General features: G+C 43.3%; 1 protein-coding gene across 2 annotated transcripts in view; it reads left to right on the top strand.

Annotated features, from left to right (window-relative positions):
- Positions 1–23,877, top strand: part of ARHGAP42 (Rho GTPase activating protein 42) — a 230,329-nt gene that overhangs the window by 81,049 nt on the left and 125,403 nt on the right. For both annotated transcript variants that reach the window (XM_070749660.1, XM_070749659.1), the window contains exon 4: positions 15,441–15,512. In XM_070749660.1, the coding sequence (XP_070605761.1) occupies positions 15,441–15,512 (72 nt within the window). The remainder of the gene's footprint in view (positions 1–15,440; positions 15,513–23,877) is intronic.

The following is a 23,877-nucleotide window of genomic DNA, read 5'->3' on the forward strand; positions in this document are numbered from 1 at the left end:
CTAACTGTTGAGAGAAAAATAGCATATTGAATACATTCATTGACCATAGATACGGTAGACTTGCTGATAAGGTCTTAGCTCTTAGACAGTTGTGTTGTCTGCCCTTATGTGTGATATTTTTCCAGAGCCCTTGCATCTAACAGCCCAAGGTCATTAGAAGGAGCTAGACAAATACATCTTAAATAGAAAAAGTATATTGGACAGAAGCACAAGGCAGGCGTTTTTTCGAGATAATTTCAGAGTTACAAATGGCCAGCTTTTTAACAACAGCTAATAAAAACGGCACTTGCTTTTAATCCAAGGAGTTGAAATCCAGAACAGAGCTGTCATTGACCCACGAAGAACAAGACTGAGCTTTGTGTAAAATTCCATTTGGGAATCGTTGGGATTTTCCTCTCTTCAGTTGCTTGCACAAGAATTTACTAATTTATTTCGGACTCGCGATGGAGAGTCTGCCAGGTATGCCTGCGTCATACTCTTTATTTGGCTGTTCTTTCCCCTCTGAATAAATGACTATAAAACAGTTCCTGTCTAAGGACTTCTTGCTTTGACAATGACACCAAATATTCCATTTCATGATTCCTGCAATTCACGTGGAACACTAATAGGCCCAATACCGAACTGATCAATCCTTTGTTCTCCATATATTTTGAGTATACAACTCCTCAATTTTTTAGTTAATGCAGCTATTGGTCAAATTTGCTGGGGATGCTATACGCTATTGTAAACTTACCAGTGGTACCTCTACTTACGAACTTAATTCGTTCCGGGACCAGGTTCTTAAGTAGAAAAGTTTGTAAGAAGAAGCGATTTTTCCCATAGGAATCAATGTAAAAGCAAATACTGCGTGCGATTGGGGAAACCACAGGGAGGGTGGAGACACTGTTTCCTCCTAGGAGATTCCTAGAAAGGCCCTATGGAGGCCTCCCTGCCTTTTCTGCCTTGATTCTTCCCAGGAAATTGCTAGAGAGGCCTCACAGAGGCTTCTCCCCGCCTTTTCTGGCCCTGTTTCCTCCTAGGGGATTCCTAGAGAAGCCCCCCATGGAGGCTTCCCCCTGCCTTTTCCGCCCTGTTTCCTCTCAGCAGATTCCTAGAGAGGCCTCACAGAGGCTTCTCCCTGCCTTTTCTGGCCCTAATTCCTCCCAGGAGATTCCTAGAGAGGCCCCACAGAGGCTTCTCCCTGCCTTTTCCTGTTACAGTTTCGGAGGCTCAAGTTTGTAAGTGGAAAAATGGTTCTTGAGAAGAAGCAAAAAAATCTTGAACACCCGGTTCTTATCTAGAAAAGTTTGTAAATAGAGGCGGTCTTAGGTAGAGGTACCACTGTACTAAATTTCTGAAGGCTTAAGAAGATTGTGAGAAATTTTGTGGATTGGCTATAAATAAAATAAATGAGAGTCTGTTTGGTCTAGTTCAGTGATGGCGAACCTATGTCATGGGGGCCACAGGTGGCACGCAGAGTCACATATGCTGGCATGCGAATCATTGCCCTAGCTCAGCTCCAACATGCATGTGTGTACTGGCCAGTTGATTTTTGGCTTTCACAGAGGCTCTGGGAGGGCATTTTTAGCTTCCAGAGAGCCTTCAGGGGGATGGGGCAGGGCATTTTTACTCTCCCTGGTCTCCAGGGAAGCCTTTGGAGCTTGAGGAGGGCAAAACACGAGCCTACTGGGCCCACCAGAAGTTGAGAAACAGGCCATTTCCGGCCTCGAGATGGCCTCCGGGGGGCAGGGGAAGCTGTTTTCGCCCTCCTCAGGCATTTTTTTTAATTAATTAATTTAATTTATTTATTAATAGAGTTGAAAGGGACCGTTAGGTCATCGAGTCCAACCCCCTGCCTGAGCAGGAAACCCTACAGCACCCCAGCCAAATGGAAGTCCAATCTCCTCTTGAAGGTGTCCAGAGTTGGGGAGTTCACCACCTCCCCTGGCAGGCAGTTCCATTGGTTGATCGCTCTGACCGTCAGGAAGTTCTTCCTTATTTCCAGGTTGAATCTCTCCTTGGTCAGCTTCCAACCATTGTTCCTCGTCCAGCCCTCTGGTGCCCTGGGGAATAAAGAGACCCCCTCCTCACCGTGGCAACCCCTCAAGTATCTGTAAACTGCTATCATGTCCCCTCTAGACCTTCTTTTTTCTAGGCTGTCCATGCCCAGTTCTCTCAATCTCTCTTCGTAAGTCTTGGTTTCGAGTCCCCTAATCATTTTGGTTGCTCTTTTTTGCACCTTCTCCGTTGAATTATGGATTTGGGAACTCATGCATGCAAGGAAAAAACGGTTTGCTATCACTGGTTTAGTGATTAAGGCACCATACTAGCAAGCTGCAGATGTTGAGTTTAAGTCTCATCTTAGCCATTAAAGCCAGCTGGGTGAACTTGGGCAAGTCACTCACTCTCAACCCAACCTACCTGACAGGGTTGTTTTGTGGAAGGAGAAAAATGCATTCTTTCTGACTACTTCTGACGATGATTATTCACACACACAAAACCAAAGCACAAGAGAATCTACCTGAAGCTCTGAACGTTCTGGTTGAATGTGTTTTCAATTACTTATTCTCAACTCAAAAACCCTTGTATAATTACTACCAGAAATTATATTTCAGGGTATGATATGCCTTAGAAAGTCTATACTTTGCTTGATAAGAAGAACAACCTAATATAAAAGGAAACCCCCAGATATCTCACTAAAGCAGCTGAACGGAGCTTCTTTTCGATGTTAAAACTGTCTCCTTTTTTCCCATGCTATACCAAACAGCTTTGTCTTCTTTGTCTTGAAGAACACACTTTGTGGGAGTGGGAGAGAGAGAGAATACGGCTCAGCCGAGTTCAGCCAAAGTGCAACCTGATTGTACCGTAGGATTCCAAAATCCCAGCGCCACTTGCTCTTTCTTGTTCAAAAAGATAATTAATTCCTCTTTTTTCTTGGGTTTTTTTTTGTTGTTGTTGTTGTTTTTACCACAAATCCTCATTGCCCTTGAAAAGTGATTGATAATATTTGGGACTTCAAGGCCGCACTTTGAAACATACCAAAGTTCTTCATGTAATTTATATTAATACAGTCCTTGTCATAATCCTGGATGTTTGATCTTAATAGAAGATGAGATGAAAATTTGCCTAAGGCTGTAGCCTGCCTTAGATAATACCTATTAGTCTATCAGTATATATTTCACATCTTGGGGCTGACCTAAAACTGTAAATTTCAAGGTTGAAACATCTGGTTTTGTTATTAGACTTTATTATTCCTTTTCTATTTGATTTGTTCTACAAACTTGCTTGATGAAGATTTTAGAAGGAGTCTCAAGCTTCAATGCTCCTTGGGGCTGTTTTTGTTAATGCTACTAAATTCCTGTTCACTCAACTCTGGACTTTATAGACTTCTTCATTATGACTATGAAGACTTTGAACACTCTTTCATCCACTTTGTGGAGGGAAGGAAGCTGCAAGCTAATATATACCGTCGTACCTCTACTTAAGAACGCCTCTACTTAAGAACTTTTCTAGATAAGAACCGGGTGTTCAAGATTCTTTTGCCTCTACTTAAGAACCATTTTCTACTTAAGAACTCAAGCCCGGAAAAATTTCTCAGGAAATTTGAGAGCGGCATGAAGGCCCGGCCAGTTTTCTGCCATTCCCCCTTTAATCCCAGCCATCTGGGCTGCCAGAGGAGCTTTTTAGTGGCGTTTAAGGAGGCTTTGGCAGTCCAGAGCAAACGAAGCATTTTCCTTTCTCTGGGCACTTGGGCAGGGAATAAACCTCTGCCAGTGCCCAGAGAAAAGAAACGCTCCCTTCGCTCTGGGCAGCCGAGGAGTCACATCAGCAAAGGAAAGGCGCCGGTTACAAAGAAAGCGAGCGAGAAGAGAGGGGAGCCCTTCATCATGAGAAGGAAGAGGCAGCAGGTAGCAGCAGCAGCTGGCAGTGTATGGGAGGCCTCCTCCTCCTCCTCTTCTTCCTCCTCCTCCTCCTCCCACCCAAATTCCAAGCTTTTATTTCTTTCCTAATGGGTTTGCACACATTATTTGCTTTTACATTGATTCCTATGGGAAAAATTGCTTCTACTTAAGAACGTTTCTACTTAAGAACCTGGTCACGGAACAAATTAAGTTCTTAAGTTGAGGTACCACTGTATTTTATTTGCCATTATGTTCTCTATATTTAGGGTTTATATTTATGGCTTGTGTGGGTAAGCCTTCGTTCTGATTTTACTGAATCCCGAATTGCACAGTAGTCTCAAGTTCAAGGCTGCTGGGCATGGTACCATTACAAACAGCACTGTTGATCTGGCTGGATGCCTGGACATGTTCATTCATGAAATCCTGTTGAAGCCATCGCTTCCAATTATATTCTTTCGGTACAACAGACACGCTTGCATGCTTTCTGCTCTTGTTTAATAAGCCACCAAACAGTTATTTCATGGGTCAGTGGCGCTCTATGTTGGGACTGTAAATATGAAATCACTTTTCTACTGACATATTTTTAAAGGCGAAGTCTTTGCAATACCCAAGATTTCCACGCAATGAGGTCATTGGAATTTATTTTTGCTGTGCTTGTGGAACATAGAAAACAGAATTGTAGCGTTAAGAAGGAGCCAATAAGTCCAAATTGGAACAAGAAGCCACATGAAAGCACCTGTAGTTACCAGTGATTCTCAACCTTAGCAACTTTAAGATGTACAAATTTTAACTCTCAGAAATTTCCAGCAATTTGGACCAGAAATTATAAGCTGACGAGATCAACAGCATTTAGAGAAAACTTATACAAAATGTTCTACCGTTGGCATCTCCCCCCGGCAAGATTATCACAAATGTATAAAGGAATAAACCCACAATGTTGGAGGTGCAAGGAAAAATTGGGGACCTATTACCATATTTGGTGGACTTGCCCAATAATTAAAAACCTTTGGATTAAAATACAAAAATGGTTAAAAGAAATGTTACAAATTAAGATAAGAAGACCCGAAGCATTCCTCCTTGGTATTATAGATCAAAAAATGGAAAAAAATAAATATTATTTATTAATACATGTATTGACTGCAACTAGGATGGCAATAGCCCAATATTGGAAACAACCCAAACCTCCTGATGACGCCTTGATATTAAAAAAAATACTAGACTGTGCAGAATCAGATGCATTAACACTCAAATTAAAAAATAAAGAAGACTCTGATCATGATAAAACTTGGAAATGTTTTTATGATTGGTTTAAGAGAAGAAACAAAAATATAAATTGAAATACAGTGAACCCTCGAGTTTCGCGTCCTCAAGGATCGCGAAAGGGCTATTTCGCTAGTTTTCAACCCGGAAGTAAACTCCACCATCTGCCCATGCGTGCCCTTCCACGCATGCGTAGATGGTGGAGTTTCCCCGCCGGGCAGAGGCTTCCCTGGGTCTTCCCCCTCTTGCCCCGGTAAGACCCCAGCGGCGGTGGGCTGGAGCGCGAGCTTGGGGCACCCTAGCTCCGCTTCCCAGCTGGGAAGCGGAGCCGGCAACAGCGTGGGCGGACGGGCGGCGCGCGCGAGCTTGGGGCAGCCTAGCTCTGCTTCCCAGCTGGGAAGCGGAGCCGGCAACAGCGTGGGCGGGCGGGCGGCGCGCGCGAGCTTGGGGCAGCCTAGCTCTGCTTCCCAGCTGGGAAGCGGAGCCGGCAACAGCGTGGGCGGGCAGGCGGCGCGCGCGAGCTTGGGGCAGCCTAGCTCTGCTTCCCAGCTGGGAAGCGGAGCCGGCAACAGCGTGGGCGGGCGGGCGGCGCGCGCGAGCTTGGGGCAGCCTAGCTCCGCTTCCCAGCTGAGCGGAGCCGGGGTTTCTCCAAGCGCGCGCGCGTTGCTGGGCCGCTCCCCAGCTGGGGAGTGGAGCCGGGGTTTCTCCAAGTGCGCGCGCGTTGCTGGGGCCGCTCCCCAGCTGGGCAGCGGCCCCAGCAACGCGCGCGCGCTTGGGGAAACCCCAGATCCACTCCCCAGCTGGGGAGCGGCCCAGCAACGCGCGCGCGCTTGGAGAAACCCCGGCTTCGCTCCCCAGCTGGGCAGCGGCCCCAGCAACGCGCGCGCGCTTGGGGAAACCCCAGATCCGCTCCCCAGCTGGGGAGCGGCCCCAGCAACGCGCGCGCGCTTGGAGAACCCCCGGCTTCGCTCCCCAGCTGGGCAGCGGCCCCAGCAACGCGCGCGCGCTTGGAGAACCCCCGGGTTCGCTCCCCAGCTGGGGAGCGGCCCCAGCAACGCGCGCGCGCTTGGGGAAACCCCAGATCCGCTCCCCAGCTGGGGAGCGGCCCCAGCAACGCGCGCGCGCTTGGAGAACCCCCGGGTTCGCTCCCCAGCTGGGGAGCGGCCCCAGCAACGCGCGCGCGCTTGGGGAAACCCCAGATCCGCTCCCCAGCTGGGGAGCGGCCCCAGCAATGCGCGCGCGCTTGGAGAAACCCCGGGGTGGGCGGGCGAAGGGCGGGCGGCGGTGGAAGTAAAAACATCATCTGCACATGCGCAGATGGTGTTTTTACTTCCGCACCGCTACTTCGCGAAAAATCGATCATCGCTTGGGGTCCTGGAACGGAACCCTCGCGATGATCGAGGGTTCACTGTACAATAATAATACTTTCTTTCCTTTTTTTGATATAACAAATTAAAAAAGATCTATGTATAATAATTTTTCAGGAAAAATTTGTAGGAATTTAAATAAACTAAATACGAATTTACGAAGGCGGTTAAGAAAATAAAAATACTGTAATGAAAAATATATGGATAACCAAAAAGAAAAAATAGTGGATACCGATGAGGACATACTTCACCAGAAAATAATTTGAAACTATAAGATGATTTATAACTTTCCCCCTCACAAGGGAATTTAAATTTAAGTAATATATAATATGTTTATTGTTATTGTTATTATTGTTTAGTGTATTTAAATAAGTAAATAACTATATGGCTAGGACTATCATTTTTTGTTGTTTGTTGGTATGTTAGTTTTTTTTGTTTCTGTTTCAATTTATGAATTATCTTATATTTTTGTAAATTTGTATATATGTGTTTTAAATTAATTTAAATTTTTTTTTTTAAAAAAAGAAATCTCCAGCCAACCCTGAATTGATGAACTAAAGTCCACACATCTTAAAACTTGCCAAGGTTGAGAAATGTTGCTCAGAGTTGTGGTAGCACCATGGTTAAAATTTAGTACTGCAGGCTAACTCTCTGATCACTCCAGGAATTTGTTTCCCACCGGCTGAAGGTTGATTCAACTTTTCATCCTTCCGAGGTCAGTAAAATGAGGACCCAGATTGTCAGGGGTCGCCATATGTATAATGCACCACATTTTTTTTCAACAATTATTTATTGAACACAAGGAAACTTACGCACAAGAAAGAATGATGTTTTTTCTACACTCCCTATTTTTCAACGTAATCTCCGTCCCGTTCTATGGCCTTCTTCCAGTGAGACACAAGGGCATGTATGCCCTGTTGGTACCAATCCTTGTTATAAAGGCCTCCCCCTCTGTTCTGTTCTTTTAATGGCCTCACCCTCTGTGCCCAGTGACTAACCATACTTCTCCATAAACTGTACACAAATGTTTGTGAATGTTCCCAACAGTTTCTTTTTCCGCAGTGAGAAATTCAATGACGACATGGTGCTTGTAACATACATCACTTACAGATGTCATTTTAAAACGCTGCAGCTATGCACTGAAGAAACACAAAATTTACACATGCATTCCTGACATTTCAAATAATGTATATCTAAAGTTTCGCATTCGTACCAATTCTAAAGTTTCGCATTCGTACCAAGGCTGAGAAAAAAAATGTTGTGCATTGCTTTATTGGCGACCCTCATAGCCGTAAACCACTTAGAGAAGGCTGTAAAACAGTATGGAGAAGTATACAGTGGTACCTCTACTTATGAACTTAATTCGTTCTGTGACCAGGTTCTTAAGTAGAAAGGTTTGTAAGAAGAAGCAATTTTTCCCATAGGAATCAATGTAAAAGCAAATAATGCATGCGATTGAGGAAACCACAAGGAGGGTGGAGGCTGTTTCTTTCCAGGAAATTCCTAGAGAGGCCCCGCGGAGGTTTCTCCCTGCCTTTTCCGGCCCTGTTTCCTCCTAGGCAATTCCTAGAGAGACCCCACAGAGGCTTCTCCCCGCCTTTTCCGGCCCTGTTTCCTCCCAGGAGATTCCTAGAGAGGCCCCACATGTGCTTTTCCGGTTACAGTTTCAGAGGTTCGGGTTTGTAAGTGGAAAATGGTTCTTGGGAAGAGGCAAAAAATTCTTGAACACCCGGTTCTAATCCAGAAAAGTTCGTAAGTAGAGGCGTTCTTAGGTAGAGGTACCACTGTATATGTCTTATTACTATTGCTATTGCTATTTGGACACTTTGAAAAGGTAGGAATCCCATAATCACTTTGGATAATTGCTTCCAAATAAAGTTAATTTATTTATCCATTAACCTGGCTTATTCTTCCTGAGGAGCAGGATAGTGGACATCTCCCTCCCCCCCCCCCCCTTTCCATTTCTCATACTGAAGTTGAGAAGAAGGACAAGTTCAAAACAGTTTGGGGAACAAAATGATCCTGTTTTAAAGAAGCACTGATAAAAGCACTATTCTGCTGGATCAAGCCTCGTTCAAAACAAAATTTGAAAGTGACCCTGGCCTTTGTTTTCTTCCCCCCCCCCCCTGACTATGGGGATCATCTGGAACAGAGGAACAGTTCCTTGCCATTTTTTCCCCACTATGCATCTGTCAAGAAATGGTCAGTGACTGATTTTGAGAGAAAAAAACCCTAAACATGATTAAAGGTGGCATCTTAACAATTGTAAGGAAATCAGATCTGAGGATCATATCACTACCATCTTCTTAAAACCATAACTACTAAACAACAACAACAATTAAACTGATAGATGAAATGCATCAACAATAATTTCTTGCCCTGTTTCCTCCTAGAAGATTCCTAGAGAGGCCCCACAGAGGCTTCTCCCCACCTTTTTCGGCCCTGTTTCCTCCCAGGAGATTCCTAGAGAGGCCCCATGGAGGCTTCTCCCAGCCTTTTCCGGCCATGTTTCCTCCTAGGAGATTCCTAGAGAGGCTCCATGGAGGCTTCTCCCAGCCTTTTCCATCCCTGTTTCCTCCCAGAAGATTCCAAGAGAGGCCCCACGGAGGCTTCTCCCTGCCTTTTCCAGCCATGTTTCCTCCTAGGAGATTCCTAGAGAGGCCCCATGGAGGCTTCTCCCAGCCTTTTCCATCCCTGTTTCCTCCCAGAAGATTCCAAGAGAGGCCCCACAGAGGCTTCTCCCCACCTTTTTCGGCCCTGTTTCCTCCCAGGAGATTCCTAGAGAGGCCCCATGGAGGCTTCTCCCAGCCTTTTCCTGCCATGTTTCCTCCTAGGAGATTCCTAGAGAGGCCCCATGGAGGCTTCTCCCAGCCTTTTCCGGCCCTGTTTCCTCCCAGGAGATTCCTAGAGAGGCCCCATGGAGGCTTCTCCCAGTCTTTTCCGGCCATGTTTCCTCCTAGGAGATTCCTAGAGAGGCCCCATGGAGGCTTCTCCCAGCCTTTTCCATCCCTGTTTCCTCCCAGAAGATTCCAAGAGAGGCCCCATGGAGGCTTCTCCCTGCCTTTTCCGGTTACAGTTTTGGAGGGTCGGGTTTGTAAGTGGAAAATGGTTCTTGAGAAGAGGCAAAAAAACCTTGAACTTCCGGTTCTTATCTAGAAAAGTTCATAAGTAGAGGCGTTCTTAGGTAGAGGTACCACAGTATGAGGAAACTTCCAGGTTCTCTGTGGGAGCCACCGAGAGACAGCAGTTTCCACAAATGGGGGGAGGAAGGCACCCAAACCTCCATTACCAAGCGAGAAACCAATTGGCTCAGCTCTTCAAGAAAGATGCAGCCATAAATTTCTTCACTTTGAAAACTGCCTGTTCAGTTTCCTAGCATGGTTCTATGCTTTTATGAATTTCTATATCAATGATGAAAGAGAAAATCCATACCATGCTTTTGTTTTTCTCAAGACTGCTTGTATTTTTTTTTTTTTGTAAAAAAAAAATACTGCTTTTAAAATTCAATTAGGGTTTTCACTGGGCTATCTTCCTTATAAGGAAGACAGTTGTGATTACATTTTTTTCCTTTTGTTTTAATTGTTTGGTATATACATGGCGAAGAGATTTGGTTTATGTTGCTCGTGGCCATGCTTGAACCTATAAAAAAGTGTGGAATGACAGCATAAGGAACTTATTACAGACATTTCTTTGAGAGCGTGGTTTTGGGTGACCGCAAAAGTTATGTGTGTTTCTTTCTCCCCATGTTGTTTGTGTATATGTTTCCCTTTTTAAGATGACTTAATACAGGAACTGACTTTTATTTACTTATTTAAATCGAAAGGATTTGGATACGTCTGGATTCATTGATAAAAGGTTCTTGAATTCTTCACAACATTTTAATTTATTTTTAATAACCTCCCCTATCCCTTGCAGTCTTTATTTTGCAAGAAACTCCACATTCTGCTTTATAGACAAAGGCTGCATTTTAAGGGTTTCATTATTCTTGCAATTCATTGGTAACAGATTGGTACATGGAGCTACCTTTGAAGAGTGTTCGGAAACTACCAATTGTGCAGAATGCAGCCGCGCCAGCAGTTATAGGACTACCCATATATGTCCACATCTCTCCAACACTCCGCGCGGTCTGCACTGGATTCAATTCAAAGTGTTGGTTATGACCTTTAAAGCCCTACATGACATGGGACCAGATTACTTACAGGACTGCCTCCTGCTGCATGAATCCCTGCGACCATTTAGGTCCCGTCAACTAGACAATGTCATTTTGGTGGGATCTGGGCGAAGAGCCTTCTCTGTAGGGGCCCCGACCCTCTGGAATCAGCTCCCACCCTCCTCGCCTATCCTAAGAGTCTAAAGACTCACCTATGCCACCAAGCTTGGAGTTATTGGGGAAAGATCAAAAGCAACATGAGAAAATATTATTTTACTGAAAGAGTAGTAGATCCTTGGAACAAACTTCCAGCAGACGTGGTAGATAAATCCACAGTAACTAAATTTAAACATGCCTGGGATAAACATATATCCATCCTAAGATAAAATACAGAAAATAGTACAGTATAAGGGCAGACTAGATGGATCATGAGGTCTTTTTCTGCCGTCAGTCTTCTATGTTTCTATGTTATTAGAATCTCCCCCCTAGCTGTTGAATGTATAGTGTGTTTATTGATTGAATGGTTAGGTATGTATTTTAATTGGTTCTTTCATTTTTTAAGTTGTAACTGAACTTTAATTGTTTGGATTTTGATATATATTGTCTTTTTTATATGTTGCAAGCTGCCCTGAGTCCTCGGAGAGAGGCGGCATATAAATCCAATAAACCTAACACAGTCTTCATATAATCAGTACTATGAGGGAATATCACCAGATGGAGTATAGGTAATCCTCATCTTACGACCACTATTGACCCCAACATTTATATTGCTAAGTGAGAAATTAGCAAAAGGGAGTTTTGCCCCATTTTACGACCTTTCTTGCCACCGTTGTTAAGTGAATCACTGCACTTTTTAAGTTTATATATACGGTTGTTAAGTGAATCTGGTTTTCCCATTGAATTTGCTAGTCAGAAGGTTGCAGAAGAAATTCACATGACCCAGAACACTGCAACCGTCATAAATATGAGTCTTCTCAAGCATCTCAATGTATTGTGTTTTACGATGGTAAAGTGAACTTCAAATAGATGCACAAGAGATGAAGAATATACAGTGGTACCTCTAGATACGAGCTGCCCCACATGTGAGTATTCCAAGTTATGAGCCGCGACACGAGCGAAATTTCTGTTCGACACCCGAGCTCAAATTCGGGATAGGAGCCGAGCTTCCGCTAGTTGGCGCAAGAATCTCCTTGCTTCCGGTTATCTCGGCGCAAAAAACAAAGTCTAAAGGCATTCGTTCGAGATACGAGTTGATCGCCTTACGAGCTCAGGTCTGGAATGAATTAAACTCGTATGTCGAGGTACCACTGTAGTGGAGAGTATAAGGAAAATCAAGAATACAAGGCTTAGAGAAATGAGAAGGAAAATATTACATAAGTGGTATTATACACCTGTACAACTTGCGCATATTTCTAAGAATTGTACAGAGGTGATTGAACAAGTGATGGAAGAATTACACCTGTGAAGATAGTAAGTGGTAGACTTACCTCCCATTTTCTCTGCCCAGCATAGAAATATAGCAGTGCGTGGTCGCTATCACAGCTAGCAGTTTTCTAAACTGAGAGTCTCCAACCCTGTGAACTATAAAACTTGTGGATTTCAATTCCCAGAATTCCCCAGCCAGCATGTAAGAGACAAGTAATGTGAAATATGTATATATATTAATGAAGTTGTTTTCATATTAAATAAAGACCCTTAACCATTTGTCTTTTCAGTATCTCCTTGACATTTTGTGAAATTGCAAGCTAGGTAGCCCTCTACAATGTTCACTTGCGCTCAAAAACAAATTTTACTGTTTGAAATATTCAGCTTTAGGCACCGTTCCCCGTAAGCTGCGTGCGTGCATGCCCCCAAATACCCCCCGCGCACCCTTTTCCATGGGCGCGTGCTCCCCATCCCCCTGCCAGCCCGCGGGGTGGGGGAGGCGGGGAGGTGCGCAGTAGGAGGAAAGGGAGCCGTGTCCGCCCCTGCCTCCCCATGGTGCCTCCGGCCAAATGCGCCCCTGGCTTCTCGGCCCTGCCCCCCACCCGATCCGCCCCCTCTCCTCCTCCGCCGCCTCCTGCCTTGGCGCGCAACTTCTCCCGCAGCGGTGGCAGCTGCGAAATGAAAGCGCTGCCAGCCAGAGGGCTGCAAGAGAGGGCTTTCTCCGTGGGCTTCGGGAATGCCCGCCCCACCCCTCTTGCAGCCCCTTCGCTGGGAGCAAATTCATCCCAGACTTCCAGCAAGGGGGCTGCAGTAGAGGCAGGGCAGGCGTTCCCGAAGCGCTGGGAGAAAGCACTCTCGCAGCCCCCTCGCCGTTGGTGCCTCCGTTCCGGAGCTCCGCCTCACAGCTGATCACCCTGCCGCCGCCCCACGGCTACTGCCCAATGCCGCTGCTGAGAGAAAGAGAGAAAGGGGGGGGAGAGAGAGATAGCAAGAGAGAGAAGAGAAAGAAAGCAAAAGAGAAAGAAAGAGTGAGAGAGAAAGAAAGCAATAGAGAGAAAGAGAGAGAGAGAGAAAGAGAGAGAGAGAGAGAGAAAGAGAGAGAAATGACTCTTGATTTAAAGCATATGGTAAAAAGCACCCCCCTTGTGTGTGTGTGTGTGTGTGTGAGTGTGTGTGTGTGTGTGTGAACTCTTGAACCATTTCCAATAGCTTACCTCTAATTGGAAATGGTTCAAGAGTTCACACACACACACACACACACACACACACAACAAAAATTAGAGGGAACATTGGCTTTAGGTAAACTATCGTGTTTGTGGTTCGGGGCTCTAAACACACACTTTTTGATGAAGTAGCAAAGACATGTTTGCATTTTCCTTAGGAACAGATAATAGGAGGATTGCAAATATTTTTGAAATAAGTTCCTTAAGCCCTGTGAAGATTTGGTCTCTCCAGCTGGGAAAATAATGCCTTTATATTAAGTCTAGCAGATAATTCCTAAATAAATCCTGGACACCTATTGCAAAAGAAGACTCGTTTATGTCCTATAATCCAAACTGATTTTTATTTCCATACATATACATTTTCTATATTGCATTTAAGAACAGTACTTTAATCTTAGGAATGTTCCCCTCAGATCATTACGACATCTTAAGCACCCTTATAAAATATTCTCAATGTTTAAGGTCTTTGCTTATTTGGCTTGCCAAGTACTTATCTTCCAAATATGAGTGATATTTATGATGTCTACATGATTATATAAAACTTTGCTTCAGGCAATTTTCTGCCCCTGATATCCTGCATTTAGCACTGAAATACATGAAATGCATCAATGTTCAAACACTAAAGTCTAATTACTGTGAAATAAATGCAGCCTAGGGAGCTTCGTTTTACGTTGTTTTTATCTTTAAATATTCATAAGCATTTTTTTTTAGAAAAAAGTCTCAGCTGTATAAATATAAAAGTTGGGGACAGGTGGTATGATTAAGACTCCATTCAAAAGTTTTACTGGTAATAAATATAGTACAAGCAGTCATAATATTTTAAAAGCAAATGCTTATTTAGTCATGCCACTGAATGTATTTTAAGAAATCGTTGATGTGTGTTTTCTATTCAAGAAATCCACTTCTTTGGAAATTAAATGTGGTCTTGTGGGATTGTGGTAGAGTACAAATGGAATGGATGGATGGATGGATGGATGGATGGATGGATGGATGGATGGATGGATGAATGAATGAATGAATGAATGAATGAATGAATGAAGTTGTTATAGGTATAGTGTCATTATATATGGTGCTTATGCCAATGTCATCATGATGCATATATTATACAATTGCATTGGTTGCCGATCAATTTCCGGTCACAATTCAAAGTGTTGGTTATGACCTTTAAAGCCCTTCATGGCATCGGACCAGAATATCTCCGAGACCGCCTACTGCCGCACGAATCCCAGCGACCGATTAGGTCCCACAGAGTGGGCCTTCTCTGGGTCCCGTCAACTAAACAATGTCGATTGGCGGGCCCCAGGGGAAGAGCCTTCTCTGTGGCGGCCCCGACTCTCTGGAACCAGCTCCCCCCAGAGATTAGAACTGCCCCTACTCTCCCTGCCTTTCGTAAACTCCTTAAAACCCACCTTTGTCGTCAGGCATGGGGGAACTGAGATATCTCCCCCGGGCCTATACAATTTATGTATGGTATGCTTGTATGTATGTCTGTTTAATAATGGGGTTTTTAAATATTTTAAATTGTAAATTATTAGATTTGTCATGAACTGTTTTTATTGTGTTGTGAGCCGCCCCGATTCTACGGAAAGGGGCGGCATACAAATCTAATAAATAAAATAAATAAAATAAAATAAATATGCATTTTTTGTCCTTTGTGTAATGAATTCTTGGGTGCACGTACAAATAGTCGTCAGGTTATGACAACAATTGGAGTTGAGATTGTTATTGCTAAGCAATTCAATTGTAAAGTACACTATCATATGATTGCTTAACTTAGCAATAGCAAACCTGGATACCAGTAGTTCTGGTTGCTGCCTTAACTACTACAGTAGGTATCTATGAGAGTAGAGTAGAATAGAATAGAATAAAATCATACTTCATCCTACTCAGGTTATAATTAAATTGGAACTTTTGTGTGTCCCAAGTAAGTGGGAATTGAGATTTATATAAAACTTTTCTTAGCTAGATTTCTGTACTTAGCAGGTGTCCTGAAAATGTTTCATTTGATAGGTTTACTGGGGTTAACTTGACTATTGGACCATTTCTGGAATTAGTGTTTTAAATGTAAAAACTTCTGAACTATTTCAAAATATACCTACCATTGAAATAATGATATATTTATTTGGTATTTCAGATCCAGAATGCGGATGATGTTTTAATAGCACCTCTTGAGAAATTTCGGAAAGAGCAAATAGGTGCAGCAAAGGTGAGTTGTTAAGGAATACAGTACTACTGTTTTTACTTTATTGCTACATCTTTTAAATTCAAAGTATGCACATTCTCCTGGATTAACTGTTTGGGCTGGGGCTGGGCAAAGGGTCTCCATTTTGGCAACTTTACAACTTGTGGACTTCAACTTGAGTGGCCATGGGGGAACAGGCGACAATATAAATTCAATAAATAAATAAAACTCCCAGTATTCTTCAGCCAGCATGGAGGAATTCTGGGAATTGAAGTCCACAAGTAGTAAAGTTGCCAAGGCTGGAGACATTAGGCATGCTTGCCTTCTTAGAAGCCCTTCATTTGATTATGTCTGGTTTTATAATTAAATATAAGAGGACACAATCTGAAGTTAGTTGGGGGAAAGATCAAAAGCAACATGAGAAAATATTATTTTACTGAAAGAATAGAACAAACTTTCAGCAGACGTGGTTGGTAAATCCACAGTAACTGAATTTAAACATGCCTGGGATAAACATATATCCATCCTAAGATAAAATACAAAAAATAGTATAAGGGCAGACTAGATGGACCATGAGGTTTTTTTCTGCCGTCAATCTTCTATGTTTCTATAATTCTGGGGTGTTAGTCCTAGTTTTATGTTTGGATTTCCCTTTGCTGTATATTGTATTTTATTCCTATTTTTGTAAGCCGCCCTGAGTCTACGGAGAAGGGTGGCATAGAAATCCAAACAAACATACATACATACATACATACATACATACATACATACATACATACATACCCGTTAGCAAATCCCAGTATGAATTGGGTAGCCTGGCAATCAAATTTATCTGAGCTAGAAAGTATGGGGGAAGGGGAAGAATGACCTCTATCTTTTATATTTCCCAACTGTTAGTATATGTGTGTGTGTTGGGGGTGAGGGAAGTAGAATGAGCTAACTGGGAAAGGATTCGAGGCATGAAGGCACTTTCCTTATTTGGTCAATGTGGTTAGCTGGAACCCAGCTGGTAATGTTGTTGAAATCATGGATTACTGCATTGTCTGCTTTGAGGGCCCAGCTCCTCCGTAGTTCAGTCTTATCCATTCCGAATAGTATTTAGCAATATTTGTTCAAGTGCTCCTTGGCCTCTTTGCAACTATCTGCATCACATCAAAGAAGATGGAGGAGCAAACTTTTGATTGTTTTTAAGACATTAATGAATACTTCTTTACTCTTCGCCTCCCCTCTTCCGCCCAGCACCGCATTCCTTCTGCTTTGCTATTCCTTTTGGCACGGAAAGAAACGGATCTGTTTGTTGTTCTGTTGATTTGGCTCCGTATCTATATCTTGAATTAACAATCCCTCACATTTCCATGGCATTTCAGAATCTCCCAGACCTTCGAGCTATAGGATCTTGTTGCAATTCCTGAAACATCCCTATAAAACGTAATACAGTGGTTCCTCTACTTACGAACTTAATTCGTTCCGTGACCAGGTTCTTAAGTATAAAAGTTTGTAAGAAGAAGCAATTTTCCTATAGGAATCACTGTAAAAACAAATAATGTGTGCGATTGGGGAAACCACAGGGAGGGTGGAGGCCCTGTTTCCTCCCAGGAGATTCCTAGAGAGGCCCCACAGATGCTTCTCCCTGCCTTTTCCGGCCCTGTCTCCTCCCAGGAGATTCCTAGAGAGGCTCCACAGAGGCTTCTCTCCACCTTTTCCGGCCCTGTTTCCTCCCAGGAGATTCCTAGAGATGCCCCACAGAGGCTTCTCCTTGTCTTTACCGGCCCTGTTTCCTCCCAGGAGATTCCTAGAGATGCCCCACAGAGGCTTCTCCCTGTCTTTACCGGCCCTGTTTCCTCCCAGGAGATTCTTACAGAGGCCCCACAGAGGCTTCTCCCCACCTTTTCCGGCCCTGTTTCCTCCCAGGAGATTCCTAGAGATGCCCCACAGAGGCTTCTCCCCGCCTTTACCGGCCCTGTCTCCTCCCAGGAGATTCCTAGAGAGGCCCCACGAAGGCTTCTCCCCGCCTTTTCCAGTTACAGTTTTGGAGGCTTGGGTTTGTAAGTTGAAAATGGTTCTTGAGAAGAGGCAAAAAAATCTTGAACACCCGGTTCTTATCTAGAAAAGTTCGTAAGTAGAGGCGTTCTTAGGTAGAGGTACCACTGTACCATATCTACCGATCATGTTACTAGCTTGCTGTTGCATTATTGGGGTTTCATCACAGAGTCAATTAGATATTCAAACTGGATTTGGCACTTTATAGCTATCGAGTCTTTCTCAAGGACCTTTGATGGGTAGATATGGATGTTTGATGGTGTTACAGATATGGTTGCAGAATGGAAGCTGTTCCAAGTAAAGTCGCCATTTGCAATTGACTGATGGTAAATTTGTTGATGCCGATAGTGTTCAAGTGGTGCTCCAGTTATTTTGGGTTTGCACCAAAAGCAGCTATTATTATGGTAGTACCTTAGCCTTCTTTCTATTTGTGGCTCTTTATTCATTGCTCAAAAAAATAAATAAAGGGAACACTCAAATAACACATCTTAGATGTGAATGAATGAAATATTCTCATTGAATACTTTGTTCTGTACAAAGTTTAATGTGCTGACAACAAAATGAAATTGATTGTCAATCAGTGTTGTTTCCTAAGTAGACAGTTTGATTTCACAGAAGTTTGATTTACTTGGAGTTCTATTGTGTTGAATAAGTGTTCCCTTTATTTTTTTGAGCAGTATATTTTGTTGTTTTATTCCGCTGTCTCCAAGTACTCCCACATCCACAATCCATACTCTTTTGTCTTCCTTATCAACAATTGTTATTATTGTTGTTATCGTGGTTGGTCACATAGTCAGCCAGATGTTTGGACTGCATTTGGCATTTTTGTCCTCCAATCAAGTCCTTCCCACACACAGACACACACGGAGAGGGGCGGCATACAAATCTAATAAATAAATATATTTAAAAATTGACAGGAAAAAAAACATACAGTGTGTGTGTGTGTGTGTGTGTGTGTGTGTGTGTGTGTGTGTAAGCTAGTCCACAGAGAGGGGTGGCATATAAGTCCAATTAATAAATAAATAAATTAACAGTGACTAGCTTAGAAAAAGAGAAACAGAGAGGGTAACTCAGAGAAATAAGCTATAAACTCTAGCTCCCTCTTGTGCCAGTCTGCAACACCTGCAGCCAATATATTGACAACTCAACAGTTATGGACAGAATCCTAACAATATGTATACACCATGTTTTCCCAAAAATAAGACACCCCCTGATAATAAGCCCAATTGGGCTTTTGAGTGCATGGCAATAAGACCAAGCACTTATTTCAGAGTTCAAAAAAATGTAAGACAGGGTCTTTATTTTCAGGGAAACACAGTATTATGCCTTATAACATGTTATATATTTTCTAAAAGAAACAGTTGGACTTCTGATGCCAGTCGCTGGAGAATATGAGAAGAGTGTTCTTTTGCTTGTTGCTTGATTATGATCTTGATTTTTTTTTTAATTGTCCACCCTCTTTGATCATATACACTAGCGAGGCTTTCTGTTGTTGTGTCCCAAATATGGATGTTATAGTAGTGGCTAAGCATAATCCAATAATGTTACATCAGAATCTGATATTAATTGCTTAGTCTACTTAAGGGCTGGGCAGCCCTGATTAACCTTCAGATTAATTCATTTATTTCTCCCCCTTGTTTTCCCCATTTCTATAAACAGGAAAACATTTGTATACAATCTTTGATGATGAGCATGAGATTGTTTCCCTATAGAAAGGATCTGGCTCAAAACTTCAGGGGGAGTTATACTGTGACGTTACTTGATAGCTGCAAGGAAAAATTTATATTTAGCAGATGTTGCATTAAATAGATGTTTTCGATTCTCTCTCTACCCAAAGAATGTTAGCAAAGAGGAGTATAAATCTACAAACACTTTACAAGATAAGTAATATTTTCCACTGTTTGTGACTTCAACCTCTTTAATTTAAGGTCACAAAATGATCAAGGGAATGGGATACTTCACTTTGAAAAGCTAAACATTTGCTTTGGGTGGGGGTTATATAAAGGAGATGACATAATTGTTTGTAGGGAAAATGTGTAGAACAGTGATAGAAAATTCACTTCCTCCTCTTATAATAACCAGAGGTTTGGACATGCTGCGAAATTGTTTGGAAAGAGAGTTAAGCCTTAAAAATAAGTATTTTTACACAGTAAATTATTACTGTGGCCAGGGGGACCTTTGCCCAGGTTTGCCTGGTGCACCAGTTGCAACCCTACTTGGACCAGGAGGCTCTGCGCACAGTCGCTCAGGCCCTTATCACCTCCTGTCTTGATTATTGCAATGCGCTCTACATGATGATGATGATGATGATGATGATGATGATGATTATTATTATTATTATTATTATTATTATTATTTATTAGATTTATATGCCGCCCCTCTACAAAGACTCGGAGCGGCTAACAACAATATAAAAAGACAATGTAAACAAATCTAATATTAAAAACAATCTAAAAAACCCCAATTTAAAAAACCACTCATACATACAAGCATACCATGTATAAATTCTGTAAGCCTAGGGGGAAGAGAAATTTCAATTCCCCCATGCCTGACGACAGAGGTGGGTCTTAAGGAGTTTGCGAAAGGCAAAGAGGGTGGGGGCAACTCTGATATCTGGGGGGAGCTGGTTCCAGAGGGTCGGGGCCACCACAGAGAAGGCTCCTTTCCTGGGTCCCGCCAAACAACATTGCTTAGTCGACGGGACCCGGAGAAGGCCAACTCTGTGGGACCTAACCAGTCGCTGGAATTCTTGCGGCAGAAGGCAATCCCGGAGATATTCTGGTCCGATGCCATGATGCTTCCCTTGAAGAGTGTTCAGAGATTGCAAATAATCCAGAATGCAGCCGTGCGAAGTGTCATGTGTGTCTTTCGGTACACCCATATAACACCTACACTCCGTGAGCTGCACTGGCTTCCTATTAGTCACCGGGCACAATTCAAGGTGTTGGTTATTATCTATAAAGCGCTACATGGCTCAGGACCAGATTATTTACGGGACCGTCTCTTGCCACGTACCTCCCAGAGGTATACATAACACAAAGTTGGCCTCCTCCAGGTCCCATCAGCCAAGCAATGCAGGCTGGCGGGACTGCGGGGGAGGGCCTTCTCTGTTGCCGCCCCGGCTCTATCGAATCAACTCCCCCCTGATGTCCATACTAGTTCGATACCCCTTTAAACAAAAGGCATCTTTATCTGGAATTGTGATGGAATTATAAAGGAGAGCTATCTTATCCTAGGGTAAAGTTGTAGATGCTTTAAGGAACTGTGTCCCCAGATGCTTTGGTACATGTTTTGATTTTGACCCACCCACCCCCTTTTTACAAAATATTGTGTTATATTGCTTTGAACTAATCACACAGGAACTGTGGGAAAGAAAGATTAAGCAGGAGCGTACAGACTTGACTAGTCCAGTTGGCTTGAAATTCCAGTAGAGGAGTTTCACATTGGAGATGGTTGATAGATTGATAACAGATCCAAACTCCCTTCCTGCTCATCCTATTCCCTTCCTCCCCATATTTTTAGTTATGGCTCAGTAATTGAGATCAGCAATTGGGTAGTATTTAATGTATATTATCTAGGTCAGTGATGGTGAACCTATGGCATGGGTGCCACGCAGGGTTATATCTGCTGGCATGTGAGCTGTTGCCCTAGCTCAGCTAATTTTTGACTCACACAGAGGCTCTGGGAGGGCGCTTTTGGCTTCTAGAGAGAGACTGGTGGGGTGGAGGGAGAATGGGGGGGATGTTTTTACCCTTCCCCAGCTCCAGGGAAGCCTTTGGAACTTGGGGAAGGCGAAACACGAGCCTACTGGGCCCACCAGAAGTTGGGAAACAGGCCATTTCCGGCCTCCAGAGGGCCTCTGGGGGATGGGGGAAGCTATTTTCCCCCTCCCCAGTCATTGAATTATGGGTGTGTGCACTCGCACATGCGCAACAGTGCACGCCCACGCTCTTTCACCGTCACTGATCTAGGTTTTGTACAGTGTTATCTTTTTTTTATGAGCCGCCCAGATTTATTCTGTGATAAGACGGGTGGCCAATTTATTTTTGCAAATAAATAAATAAGCAAGCAAGATTGGTTAACCCTTTTCCAACATTAACCTCTTTTGCTATCCCCAGGGAACCAAAACAAGTCATCTTCCAACCACGTAATTTGACCTGGGTTTAGAGCTGTGGTGATGCAGTGGTTAGAACGCAGTACTGCAGGCTACTTCTGCAGGCTGCCAGCAGTTTGAGACTTACTGGCTGAAGGTTGACTCAGCCTTCCATCCTTCTAGATTTGTAAAATGAGGAACCATATTGGGAGAAATATGCTGACTCTGTAAACTGTTTATAGAGTGCTGTAAAAGCACTATGAAGCAATATATAAGTCTAAGTGCTATTCCTATTTAAGATCACTGTGGAAACATGGTAGTCTATAATACTTCCTGCTTCTCCTAAGGTAAGCAAGCCATCTTTCATCAGTAACATATTTTGCAAGTTAGATTCCTATAAGCAAACAACAACTTTCCCCCCTTTTTACAATGATGGCCTGCCTCGTTTTTGTCTAGGCAAGTAGCAGTGCAAGTATTGCATCCACAACTTCCTATTATGTGATGACTCAGTGGTTGACCACATGTTTAGAATGAAGGTCACTGTTTCAATCCCTGATGACTCCACTTGATAAGAAGATAAGAAGAAAAAAAAATAAGCTGCTGATAATCAGAGTAGATGGTTAAACATATCTAATGGCTAAACAGTCTGGATTTTTGTAAGTTTCCTGTGCGGTTATTTCCATTTGGAATGCCTGTCTTGTCTGTTATGTCATTAGTCAGAAGAGATATTGGACCAATTAGCTACCATATTCAATTGGGAAGAGTTGTTAAAATATCACCGATCGTGGCAAAATTTAAAAAGTTCGTGATCTTCCTAAAAGCAAAACTAGCTTTTTGAGATACCTGTAGATATTTTTTCTGCTTTTCCATGGACATGAAGAGTTGTTTCTTTAATTTAAGGAGTGGTATATCAACATGCTAAAAATGAAATTGGATTTTTAAGGAACGTTGTACCATATATAACATACCATATTTTTGGAGTATAAACGCACTGGAGTATAAGGCGCACCTTAGTTTTTGGGGAGCAAAATGGGGAAAAGAATTTGCTTACCAGGTATTCATCTGGCTAACGTCCTTAGTCTGGTCAGCTTCAGCACATTATTTTATCCCCTGGTTAGGGCTTTAAAAAAACTTTATTCAGAGAGAATAACAATGAAAGAGCTTGCAAGCCAGTAAAAGCTGGGAACAACATTAGCCACCTGGAAAGAAACATTTGGAGCTAGTAGAGCAATGGGAAAAAACCCTGCAGAGACTTAGGGCTTGGAAAACATTCTTCGCAGAGAGTAACAATGAAAGAGTTTGCAAGCTGGTAAAAGCTGGGAACATTATTAGTACCTGGTTAGAGTTAGAAAGAAACATTTGGAGCAAGTTAGACCAATGTGGGGGGGAAACCCCTGCAAAGACTTAGGGGTTGGAAAATATTCTTTGCAGAGAGTAGCAATGAAAGAACTTGTAAGCTGGGAAGAGCTGGGAACATTGTTAGCCCCTGGTTAGGGCTGGAAAGAAACTTATTCGAAGCAAGTTAGAGCATTGAAAAAAGCCTACAGACTTAAGACTTGGAAAACATTCTTCACAGAGAGAAACAATGAAAGAGCTTGCAAGCTGGTAAGAGCTGGGAAGGTCGTTAGCAGCTAGTTAGGGCTGGGATAGAAAAAACTATATTCTCCCATGCCTCCTGGAAGGAGAGTCCAGCATGGGTTTAGCTCAAGTCTTATTGGTAGGACTGAGTTTCAATATTAACATAAATACATAATAATTAGGTACCGCCCCCTTGCTGCCCCAAGCATCCAGTTTTTAAAAACTCAGTCGAGGTTAAGGACATGAGTTTTATTTCTCCCTCTAGGTTGAGTATGTTTAAATATTAATAAATAATGTGTTGAACTTTGTAATTTTTTTCCCTTTGTCGTTTTTGCAGGTTTGCGGTTCAACTAGGGGTCTCTGCCCTCCGCGGGCACCACCCCCACCTTTCCTCCTTTTGGGGCCTCTTCTCTCCGTGGGTACTGCCCAGCGAGGAGCTACTGGGCGCTTATTCTTGACCCCAACGGTCAGACTTAGCCCAATTCACCCCAGATGGGAGGGGTCCGTCCCTTCCCATCGTCGGGGGCGGCGAGGAAATAATCGCTATTACCGCAGCCGCGGCGGCCATTCCAAGCCGCCAAACAGCTGATTGCCGCTTGCAAAGGGCGAGCCGAAGACAGCGTTTTCGCGACCACCGAGGCGTCTGGCGGGGAAGCGGCTGGCGGTTTCAATTTCGGC

The sequence above is a fragment of the Erythrolamprus reginae genome, chromosome 4 (genome assembly GCF_031021105.1).
Source record: "Erythrolamprus reginae isolate rEryReg1 chromosome 4, rEryReg1.hap1, whole genome shotgun sequence".
NCBI lineage: Eukaryota > Metazoa > Chordata > Lepidosauria > Squamata > Dipsadidae > Erythrolamprus > Erythrolamprus reginae.